Source organism: Corvus kubaryi, unplaced genomic scaffold, assembly GCF_017639235.1.
Source record: "Corvus kubaryi isolate FWS band 111438036 unplaced genomic scaffold, C.kubaryi_AGA036_p1.0 137, whole genome shotgun sequence".
Lineage (NCBI taxonomy): Eukaryota > Metazoa > Chordata > Aves > Passeriformes > Corvidae > Corvus > Corvus kubaryi.
The window spans coordinates 10,414,300-10,426,762 of NW_024580671.1; the positions used below are offsets into that span (position 1 = coordinate 10,414,300).

A 12,463-nucleotide genomic window follows, 5' to 3' on the forward strand; every position below is an offset into this window, starting at 1 on the left:
GCACCTTCATATACAGGAGACAATCCTCCTTCCAATCCCTCTCTTTTCATAAGCTGCCTACAAAAACAGCTTCTCAGACACAGGACTACCAAGAGCACCACTTGAAACAGTCTTAATGCTTCCTTGTCTTTCCCAGCTGCTTGTGACCACATACTGCCACTTGTCCTTGCAAGATTTCTTCAGGTAATAGCAGTCTTACGTTCCATATTTTAAAGCACGTGGATCAGTAGTCAACACAGGCAAATTGACAGTTTCTACATGACAGCCTTGTATTTTGTCAGATGCATTACCTAACCTTTGCTGAATAGTGGGTCACTTCACTGTCTTGTAAAAATAAGCTTTATTTTGTTCAGATATATTTCAACCAATGGAAGAGTAATTTAATATAACAACATTAATTTACAACTATGCTATTTGCATTTTCATTAATTTCTTATGACATATATTACTTCACTGATCTCAAATATATGAGAGCACAGAGGAGAACAGAAGTCTTTTTCAACACTGAAGTTCATTCTGTTTCACCAAGATGTGAATTGCTTTGAGAAGACCTTTTTTTAAAAAGCACTTCCTATATTTACCAGTTTGCAATAGATACTTTCTTTGTAACACATCTCTACATATTTATTTTTATTATTTGATTCTGTAGCTTATCTACACAATAACATGCAAGAGAAAAAATTTGAATTTTGCTATCTATGAGTTATGCATACTTTGACAGCTTCTACACATGCAAGCTGGGATTTTCTTGCTTACCATAATTTCTGTAGGCTAACTTTGAGACAACTCCAGGGATTTAACTTAATGCCTACGTTAACTAGTGAACACTCAAGTATCACTGGCTGGGCATTCCCTGAAGCCACCATGTTGGGTCCTGTGCTGTTAAAGCCCCTTGGCATCAGTAATACCTGCTGTTTCCTGGCCTCTGGGAGATACTTCCCAGACACAGAGCTTTTATTTATAATGTCCTTCCCAGAAACGAGACCTGACCGGCAAAACCTGAGAATGCCATTGCTCCCTTAACTCCCAGACTCTACAATAACCGAAGCACAGCTACCCCATAGCTACAATCCTGAGGGCACCTTTACAGCCCTCTGTAGCTGTTCTGAAGTCACTCACTGCTTGCTTTAGGTGGCCGTGACTACAACAAAACCTAATGCTAATACCCAATTCTTATTTCCTCCCGCACACTCTGTTCCTTTTCTTGTCCTTCCCCTCTTCCCTCTCTCTTCTGGGGAAATTCCTGAAGAAAATTCCTGCAAAGCCCACACACAAAGCTTGGAAAAGAAATTACTTTATTTTCCATTCTTATTTTTGCCAGGTAAGACCAGTTTTGGTGCAAACAGCCTTCAGTGCTTTACCTCCCTGGGGCAGTCTGGCTCCATTCCATTGTCTCCTCCACACAAGGAGCCTGACACAACTCACAGTAACAGACAACACATAAGGACACACACAGTTCTTATCGTCACCTTGGACTTCATAAACCTTGGGCAACTGTATTTCCTATGCTACCATAATGTGTTTAGGGAGCTTCTGGACAGTATAAGATAACAATAAAATGTGATAAATTACAGTTAAAAATATTGAGGAAATCTTAAGCAAGAACTACTGAAAGAAAATTCTACTTTCTGATACAAATTCAGTATATTATGGTATTTTCTTCCTATTACAGGCAGCTGTCTAGAATGAAGAAGTAGCTGGACTCTACTGCCACAAGCTTTGTATTTTAGGAGCTCTGAGTGAATTTAAATATTTACCATATTTAAATCATTGTCTAAGGCAAAACAAACAGCTCAGTATCTCAAGAGTCACAGTCATCTTTTATTAATTTGACCCCAACTCACACATATGAGCAAGTTTGTTTAAGGAACTTTGCCCATGATCTTGCCAAACCTTAAACCATGTCCTGTAGTAAATAGTATTTCCATTTTCTAACATACTATAAAGTTCATTAAGCTTTCTTTTAATTACAATAAAAACTGTCTAAGAAAACAAAACGCTGTTAAGACTAACGTAACCCAGAAATTAGCTTCAAAGTGACTTACTTTCTTTTTGAATATTTAATGTTTTCCTAGGATTTGCTTTGAAATGTAGCTGATTTATAAACTGCCTCACATGGAACCGCCACATAAGATGCTGATAATGAAATTTTAAGATTTCAGCTACCTATGGTGTTTGCAAGCAGATTTGGGATTATGGCATAAGATATTCTACAGTTAGTAGCAGTGGTCCCATTTATTTTTTTATGGCCAAGACCTCATTTGTTTCTGTTTGAAAAAAAAATTTAACAGTGATAAAGTTCAAACTATTAATTTTAGCTCAGACAGGATAACAAAATAAAAAATCCACAGATATAAATTAGCTAACTCTTTTGAGTCCTGCTCTTTTACACTGTCTCCAAAATTCACACATTGGTTTATTATAAAGTTCATTAACTAAAAGCAATCTTCACCATTGAAAAAAAAAAAAAATTTACTCACTTTCAGGGCATCCCCTTCATTGCCCTCCATTACTTCCAGAATAAGTGCAGCTAGTATGTTAAATCCTTGACAATAGCCAACAGATTTATTCCACCTGGCATATGCCAGCAAAACACGTTTTAACACCACTCGATCTTGCTCTGCCTCCTGGCCACAGTAAGAACTGCAGCCAGTTCGGTGAAGGTCCTTTAAAGGAAAAAGAAATTAAAACAAAAATAAAAATGACAAGAAGAGAAAAGATGTGTATTTTCCTTCCCCCGTTAGTTCTCTTGACTGTCCCAGTTTTCCTTCCACCTCCACCCTCCCAGTACATACTCCCAAAGTTGATGACAACATTTCTTTTTTAATCTGTTAAACCTTTAGCTCACCCAAGAGAAATAGTTTCAGCAAGCTCTCAAGTAAACAAGTCCCCTAAAAGATGTTCATAATACATTGCCACAGAAGATATTAAAAGATCTCTGGGTTTCAAAGAGGCAAGACATAACAGCTGCTTAATTGAACAAAAAAGAGCAACTGTTTTTTTCAAAGTATAAAAGAACTACTAGACAACTGAATTTTCAAACCATAAAAACCAGAAACTGTGTCCTTGAAATTTAAGTGATTTATAAGTGAAAGGCAAATTTGCAAAATGGCTGACTGCTTTAAATATTAAACATTAATCAGCTGAGAAATACAAATAGGCAAATGTGTTTCACTCCTGTAAAACAACTGAAAAATGCTCATTTGCTACATTTTAAAACATACTTTTTACTCCCAGAAAACATTTGTGTTTATTTACAGGGAAGTAAAAAACCCACTTATGCTCCTTTGTCTTCATTAAACTCCAGTACTTTTTCAAAATAAAAAAAAAGTAAAAATGAAGAAAAAAAAAATCAGAAATAGCAAATTTTTTCCCAGCTAACACTAACCAGATTAGTGCAAAAGAACCAAAGCAGCCAAAAAAGAAAAATTTTGGCAGGCCAAAATTGGGAATGAAGATGTAATTTTTGCCAAAGCAGTTGCAGACATGAAAATAAATCCAAATTAAAATGTCAACTTTTCATTAAATTTTTTAAAAAGAAGTAACAAATTAGCTGGCTACCTTTACTATTTGGATGCCCATAGAGTCATCATCAGGATTACTTCTTTCATTGAATGTGAAACGCATGGTTTTGTCCCAGTCAATGGCTATACTGTGTAAGTACTGATCAGCCAGGGTCAGCCAAACCTAGAAATACATAAGGCAAAATTAATTATTTCTCAGGTAAAATAAAAAGTTTTGATATATATATTGTTAGATGAACCTTATCAGCTTCACCCATATGTGATCTGCTGTTAGACTTGAAATATGCAGAAGAGGATTTTAGCTACAACAATTTTTGCACAATTAAAATAGTACCTTGCTCCCTAAACAGAAAGGAAGGAAATGGTTGGCATTAAGCATCCAGATCCATGGATTGACTACAAAGATGCAAGTCAGCTGTCAGTGAATTCACAGGGGGCCTCCAAAATAGAAACACAAGGCAAGGATTCTTTGTCAGTTCAGACCTTCTATCCTCATAACCAACAAAGAGTTTTATAAAAGGATAACACTGCTGTTGGCTCTCCTCAAACTCTACCATGGATACATCTCCTGGAAACTCCCAAAAGAAATCTGGCAGTGCTAGTGCTTCTCTTTATCAGAAGTCTCTTCTGATGACTTTGCAGAACAAATAGCATCTAGTATTCACCATCTGGGATTCATCTGAAAGCATCACTTGGATCAGAGCAACTTACAAGAGGGCTTCCTAAACTGCTGGTGCTACAGGGAGTTCTGAAACAAACATTTTCACTACTTTTAAAGCCTAATAATTGCCAGAACAGATTTATGCATGTGTATCCAAGACAAAGGCTGGACCTTTATGAAAAATTTGAAAACTTCCTGAACCATGAAAGGCACGTGACAGATCATACAGTGACAGCAAGTAACAATAAAGGATCTTTTTCTTCAGGAAACTGAAAGAAATCATAAAAGCAAACTGGTCAAGTTTTATACCAGCCATTAATTCACTCAAGTGAGAAAAGCAATTTAGACACTTCCCACAGATTTAAACACTTAGATAGCTGCATGATGAAGGAATTTATAGACAGCTCCCAGAATCTCATGTTTTCTGCATTTAAATGTCCCTTCCCACACTTCTGCAAAGTCACCCATGTGGAGGAATGCCACTGTTCTGCCTCCCAACCACCTCAGATGTTGTTTGACATCCTACTGATGTTGTTTGACTGGATTCTTTACCTCTGCCAGCCCCAGAAACTAAATGTCACATGCCACAACAATAATGCAGATGTCAACCTGCTCCTTCTGTTGACAGCAAAGGAAGCAATCAGCATGCCGCTAACACTAAATACTTCCTTTATTTTGGTATCTATCTTAAAATCATTGTGAAACTGGGGAATGGCAGTGAAAAGACAACATCTCTTTTCTTACCACTACTTCTTTGGCTAGTATCATGTGGTCACATGTGAGCAAACACAGAGATGGGCAGAGTGAGAATGAAAGACAGATCTGAGTTGGATGACATGGCAGAGTATACACAAGTCTGCTGATTACACAGAACTGGGAGGAGTGGCTGATAAGCCCAAGGACACCTTGACAGAATGGAAAAACGGTCTGACAAGAGCCTCATGAAGTTCAACAAGGAGAAGTGCAAAATCCTGCCTCTGGGGAGAAATAATCCCAAGCACCAGTATTTGCTGGGGGGCACCCAGTTGCAAAGCATCTCTCCTATGCATCTCTCCTATGAGAGAGCTGGGACCGTTCAGACTGGAGAAAGGCAGCTATGGGGAGATTCTACTAGTGTGTTTAAAACGCCTGAAAGGAGGGTGCAAGGAGGAGGAAGCCAAGCTCTTCTAATCTGTGCCTAGTGACTGGACTGGAGATAATGGGCACAAACTGAAACACAGGAAGTTCTCCTTGAACATTAAGGAACACTTTTTTACTGTGAGGGTGACTGAGTACTGCCCGTTCCCTTGCCACATGGTGTGGGGGAGGGTACAGGCTGAGGAGCACTGACATAGATTTCCCAGAGAGATTGTGGTATCTGCTTCCTTGGAGATATTTGAAAGTCACATGGACACAGCCCGTAGTAACCAGCTGTAGGGGGCCCTGTTTGGGCAGAGGGGTTGGACCAGATGACCTCCAGAGGTCCCACCCAAACTCAGCCCTTCTGTGATTCTGTGACGTCTTCCACTCATGTACCACAGAAAAGTGTCTGAACACTTTCTGAAGTGTGGGAAAAGAATATTTCAGGAAAGAGAAAAGGCTGTTAGATGGATATAAAGATTCAATCTAGTTGTAGATTAAAAATAAATTCATCGTGGTGTGAGGAAAACAATGCCACCAAGTCTTTTCTTCCTTCTCCCCTGATTTGTAAAGAGGTACAGTTCAGTTTGGAAAGATAGCAAAAACAGGAAAAGGAAATTAAGCTGATGCATCAAAAATACGTGAAACTACATGTATTTTATAAATCTTCAAAAATACTACTTTTATTAAAACTGTGTTTTTAAAGCTTAGATCGTGTGACTCAGTTTTAAAGAAAAAATTAATAGACATGCCTCTTTTTATGCTAGGGGGCTTCAAACGTTGAAGAATGCAATAAAGTAAGTCTAGCAAAATCCCAGTGGACCCTTTCCTACAACACTAACTCAGTGCAATTTCCTGTTAATGGTGCACTCTGCCATTTTACATCACTCCTTACTCTGAATTTCCCTAATTTTGGCAATCTGCCTTTTCCCCATCAACTGTTTCTATGAGCATTCTTGTCAACATTAAGTATCTATCAACTTCACCTTTGTAAGTGTGACAGCCTACACTGCAGATATGTTCAGCTTTGGGGGAAATTTCACCAGTGCAATTTCTTGAGACTGACAGAATGAAGCAGTAACATCTGCACCAGAATAAGTTACCTAAGCCTCAAGCAGAAAGAGCCCAACTATTGAAAACACCATCTTTACCTGTCTCCTCAGCCTTTCCAGCTGCCCTGTGAGGTTGCCACTGAAGAACGTAAACAAGGAAAAATCCCCAGTACAGCTTATAAGGTCCAAATATTTGTTATAAAAACCACCAACAGATAATATTGATGTAATTAACCTCTTCTGAGAAACCTACAGGCAATATGGCCCACAAGGTATAGAGGTCTACCTACCTTCCTCCGCCATTCCTTTGGGATACCTGTCGGCAGTCTGGCCACTGCTTTGAGCGCATCATGCCACTAAAAGCAAAAGCATCCAAAATTGTAAAATATCCATCATTAGTTTCATTCTACAGTATAGCAACATTTAATACCTTGCAGATATGCACATTAATTTCATTTTACTGCAGGCATTTCAGAGTTTAACTGCTTAATCCACTCACAGGGAAGATACAGATTAATTATTTAATGATGTGACAAGAGTATAATATTCTAGGACACAAGGATGTAGGAAATATCTGAGTAAACAACGAAAGCCTATTCCATTTTCTGAATATGAATGAAACAGCTCTTGATGCAATTGCAAATAATATGCTGACATTATGATGACAAATGCACTTCTGAATGAGGGCAAGCACCTTGACTGCAGACCCACTCCTTCACAAACTCAAGAGAAAAATAAATCAAATTACCTGCTGAAAACCATTTTGACCTAAAGATGGTTCAAGAGTGAATTTCAATTTTGTATCAACCCCTAAAAAGAAAAATGAAAAAAAAAAAGGTCATTATTTTATTTAGCTCAGAAGACAAAAAGAAGTCAAAAAATCCCAAACACAAAAATCCCACAGTTGAAACAAGAACACAAAATTTTAGCCTCCTATTATAACAACGACATTTCAATCTGTTTCGGTGAATTTTGTCTTCACAGTGGATTCAAGGAACATGTTAAGAAGTACATGGACAAAATGTTTTTAAAATGCAGTAACATTCTCCTTAATGATGTAGTTTGACACAACTCATTTCACTAATATTCATATAGTTCACTGTACTACAAACTATACCAGTACACTGCAAATTGTCATGTGTATCCACAGAAAAATACATGTACAGAGACAGTTTCTTTTCATCTATGCCAGCTTCTTGACCTTAAGTCAGTCAAAACTAATTTCTAAGTTTGGTGTGCTAAAATTATTTTACTGTTCAGAACGTATTTTTTTTATAATTCCTCAGAACATAATGTGCATTTGGTCAGTATTGTTATTTAAGCACAGATTTTATTTTGGCCATATGAGCAAACTATTTTAATTGTTATGAAGCGGGCCTACTAATAGTTCATACAGTTTTACATAAAATACCAGAATCTCAAGTGGATCCCAACATGGCACTGGATATGCCAGATCAACACAATCAACAGTAACACGTTTAATTTGCTTTCCATCCCACAGTTTGAATGTACAATTCCTTGGTCCTTCAAATGCCGCTGTCCAGAACTCAGGTGCTGAACACGGCATCATATCCCCTCCCTCCCTCCCGTCTGCTGGCACAAAGAATAAAGCCTTCTTTTCTTTTCCTTCCATAATTTAATACTAATTTAATACTAATATTAATAACTAATAATTTAATGGTACTGTTCCACACTTACAGTTATGTTATGCATAGCTTCTTATTTTTCCAGAATATGAAGCCAAACATTTTTAACATATAAATGTCCATATATATATATACACACACACACACACAGAAAACCCAAACAGATTATAATCCTGCAAGGTTTTAAGTATGTAATATCCATGCTAATCAACTCACCAGTAATACCCAGTGCTTTGGAGGTCTAAACCTTCAAGTCTGACAGAAAACCCAACTAGTGGCATTTGCTATTTATGGAATGTAAAATGCCTTTGAGCATTTGCATACTGAAGTGGTGGTAAGTAATTTTAAAGCCTTACTACCTGATAAATATATATTTAAAGAGAAAATGTTCTTTTCCATGTTTTTTTTTCTTTGTTGGGGGTGAGTGAATAGAAACAAAGAAAAAAATCACACAAACTCCAGTACTGTTTAGAATTTTAGGGTTTTAGAATTGCATCACTAAGACCTGGGGATTAGTGCTTTCGTTTCCCTGCTTCAGATCTAAAAGACATGCTTGTCAGATCTAGAAAAATAAAGGCTTCAAATCATAATAGATATGTCTTAAAAAAACATTGAAGGATTAATAGCTATTCCTGGAAGGAACTGTTTATTAGTATTCCTTCCCATAGTGCAGTGGCACTCAGCATAGGGACTCCTAATAGGTAAATCTTTTCATAATAATTCAAAGCAATGTAGCGATGCCAGTAACCTACTAAGATTAAATTGCATCACATTTGCTGAAACTGGAAAAAGCGAACTTCATTTTCAAGCAAAAAAAAGTAAGTACTGTAAAACCCTAATACACACAAAAATATATCATGACCAAGAACTCCTTCTGTTAAAGTAACAGATGCTGACACGTTAACTAACACTACCTTGTAGCAAAGAACCAATAGCCTTCCAAAATGTATTCATTTCCAACCCAGCAGCTAAATATTAATTACTTCACAGTTTTATAAGACTTCAAGACCCCAGTAACAACTTCTCTCTTTGTCTTAGAAGCTTCCTAAGAAAGATACAAACAGATACTTCCAGGGCTTCAAAAGATCGAGTACAGTAAGATAAAATTTCAGAGCAAGGCAAAATCTATCTATAGTTACATGAACATCATGACCAGGGAGCTCACACAACAGTCAAGCTAGCTATCTCTCCTGAGACTGAAATAAGACCCTTCAAATGAGACCCTTGATTAACAGACTGAAATGAGATCATCCATCTACAAAAGTTAACTAAATCACATCACAGCAAACAATTAAGACAGGTGTGAAAATTACTGTAAATGAGAATTACATCACGCGGTAACATCAGACTACACAGCACACTCTCTTCAGTATGGTGAGGAACTGCTTAGTCAGGTCATGCATGACAATCTCTTGTAGAAGACATGGAATCTGTGTCCCCTTATTTGTTCTCCATTAGAAGTATTTTCCAAATCAAATTATGTGACGGTTTTGTGGGAGGGGAGGGGAAGAACCATGGGAAACGAACCACAGAGCATATATGAATTGTTCCTCATTCACATCCATTTTAAAGAATTTATATTTCCTAAAATCAAAAAATTACAACCTTGCTAGTAAGCATGTAAAAAAAAGCTGCAACTGTTCAGAGAGCAAGGAAGGCAACCAACAAACTGGGAGCAGCATCTCATTGCCTGTTAGTTGTTTCTGGCACAAAAATCATCTTGCTACATGCAGTTTCTGCACTCTGCTCAAGGAATTTGTCCCTGAGCTTTAGAGCTTCAAGGAAATTAATGCCTATCTCCAATTCAACCTCTCTTGGTTTCCTAAACCTTCCTTTTTTCATCACTCCCCTTTTTTTATTCAGTTGTCTTCTCTCCATAAACTAACTCAGATTCCCCAATAGTTTCTTCCCCCCTCAGTATCCCACACCCATACAACCCTACCACGTCTGCACCCATTTTCACTGGATTTTCCCATTTCTGACAATCTTCCATCTGTAGGTCACATTCCTCATCATTACATAAATACATGCTTTTTGCAGAAAAGACCCCTTTGGGCCTTAAGAGAACATTTCTTCCCAGCTCCTCTGCAAGGACAGCCTGGCATAGATGTACCACACACAGAGCAATAGTTCCTACTGTAAGTGTTGTCAGTACAACTCAGGCCTTTCACATCAAACCAGCCAGGCTACCTGTCTAGTTATTAACATATTAAATATCACCTCCAGTTCATACACTTTCAACTGATACTTCACACCTGAGAAACATATTAATTCCTATCAGCAGGAATATGCTGGGAACACACTGGAATTACTACCGCCACGAATACAAGGACACACAAAGGTACATGTTTGACAACAAATTTCTGAAGGGTAGGGAATGCCAAAATAAGCTCTGTTCAATGCCCTTCCAAGCCTGTCACCAGAAACCACTGCAGAAAAGTTATATAAAAAATAACAAAAAATAGGAAACCCAACCAAACCCCAGTCCTGTTAGCTTTCCTGTGTAAAATACACAATGACTCCTCACAAGAAAAGGCTGTAAGAGGGAAGATTATATCCCTAGGATTCCCAAACCCTAGCAATCTTCCATTGCATAACCAAAATGTAGCGCAGAACCACATAAAGAGCCACAAGAGGGGAGAAAAATACTATCCATGAAATACCTCGGTGACAGAATCAAATTCCCAGTCCATCCTCAGCAACATTAAACAAAAGGATGGGGCAAAATCTGGGATTTTTTCCAGAAATATCAAACCAGAAGAAAGTGTAGGAAGATTATGTGTTTTGATGCATGTTTGTGAGCTATAAAGCCATAGCTTTAAACCTGCAAAGTAGTAGTATGGGTTCTTGGCTATACTTGACAGCTGTTGAAACCTCTCCCACAGAATGCAAATAAATATTTTATCAAAAATAAACAAGGAAAAAGGCCTAAAGCAGCTTTGTGTTCAGTGGGAGCCCACACTGGAGGAAAGAGAAGTGCCAATGTAAGCTATCACCTTATGCTGCTTGTTGTTTCAGAAAGATTCTTAGCCTTGCAATTTATCTCTGAAAGTAACATTCTGAGTAACTCTGTATGAAACCACTTCTATCAGGAGCCAGAGCTCACTGGGATGTATCAAAGCACATCTAAAATCTCCAGCCTCAAAAAAACTTCTCAATACAGACAGCTAATACAGACACTAAGTATATAAGTATATATGAATATTTCATCCAGCATATTTTTTAAGGGCCCATTAGGTGTCCCATCTCCACCACTCTGTGAAAAGACGTATCCCGAACGGGGTTATTGCCTTTACCTACATATGAACAATATGGAAACCCCAAACCAGTGGGATTTTTAGGACTATGGCATTCATAGTTACACCTCCAATCACATTCTCTGATCTTTATCTGAGTGTAAATACAAGAATCTCATTATCCAGAAAACGTCATTACCTGGGATAATAGCTGACTACGGTTGGAGCAGGGGTCTTTAAGAATTACAAGTTAGGAAATCTTAAAAACAGCAATCTCATAAATGTATCCCAAAATGTATCTGAGACCTTATTAATAACAGCCTCTGAAACTCATCTCAAACACAGAGGCAGTGAGCATTGTGTGTTTGACGCACACACAGCTAGTACAATGGGAAACTGATCCTTGTTTATTTCAATGTATTGGTCTATGTTTCAGTGTATCTCTGGCTTCCATGCTTTGTAAATGCCTACGATTAGGCAACAGATCAACAATGTTTTAGCTACAAATGACAGTTCTAACATGGTACATTGAATTTAAATTTCTTGATATTTCATATTAAAAAAAATCCGAAATTTTGATGGCAGGCAACTAGAATCTAGCATTCAGTCATGATCACGCATCAGTGCTTCTGTTGAGAGCCCACCTCCCTGGAATAAACACACGTTGTTTGCTGACCACCCAGCTCTTAAAAGATTTTGATAGTGAGGCAGGATCTAGAAAATACAGCTGCAGAGCTGATGCCTCCCCCTTGGGATAGGTATAGTTGCAAATTTAGACAACACCCTACCGCAGACAAAGGCTGGGCGGGAGGAGGGTCTCCGGCAGGTCAAGAGTTAGCAGGTTTATCGGGAAAGGTCTGGGGAGGCTGCGAAGAGACTTCGGAGAGAGACTGGCGGAAAGCTGAGTCGCCGGAGCCGGGGGAGAGGAGACGGAGGGAGAAAGGCAGTAGGGGCAGACGACACAAAAGCGCTGCGAGGCGGCGACGCCGGGCGGGAGGAGCAGGGAAAGGACCGGGAGATCTGGAGAGCGGAGCCCGGATCCGCGAGCCGGGCGGGACACGAGCGGGAGGAGTGCCCCGGGGCAGGGGCAGCGCGCTGCCTCGCCGCAGGGCCCCGGCCGCCCCCGGCCTCCCGCCTGGGCCCGGCCCCGCTCCCCGCGGGCCGCCTCGCCCCCGCCGCGGTGCCTCCGCCGCTCCTTATCGCGGAGCCGCCTCGCTGGCCCCGC

The 12,463-nt window shown here is 39.1% G+C and overlaps 1 protein-coding gene across 5 annotated transcripts in view; it reads right to left on the bottom strand.

Annotated features, from left to right (window-relative positions):
• The window catches only part of TBC1D30 (TBC1 domain family member 30), a 53,349-nt gene that overhangs the window by 17,213 nt on the left and 23,673 nt on the right, over window positions 1–12,463 (bottom strand). For all 5 annotated transcript variants that reach the window (XM_042017852.1, XM_042017848.1, XM_042017849.1 and 2 more), the window contains 4 exons: window positions 7,105–7,166; window positions 6,647–6,712; window positions 3,562–3,687; window positions 2,481–2,666 (listed from right to left, as the gene is read on the bottom strand). In XM_042017852.1, coding sequence (XP_041873786.1) covers window positions 2,481–2,666; window positions 3,562–3,627 — 252 coding nt within the window. In that variant the 5' untranslated portion in view covers window positions 3,628–3,687; window positions 6,647–6,712; window positions 7,105–7,166. The remainder of the gene's footprint in view (window positions 1–2,480; window positions 2,667–3,561; window positions 3,688–6,646; window positions 6,713–7,104; window positions 7,167–12,463) is intronic.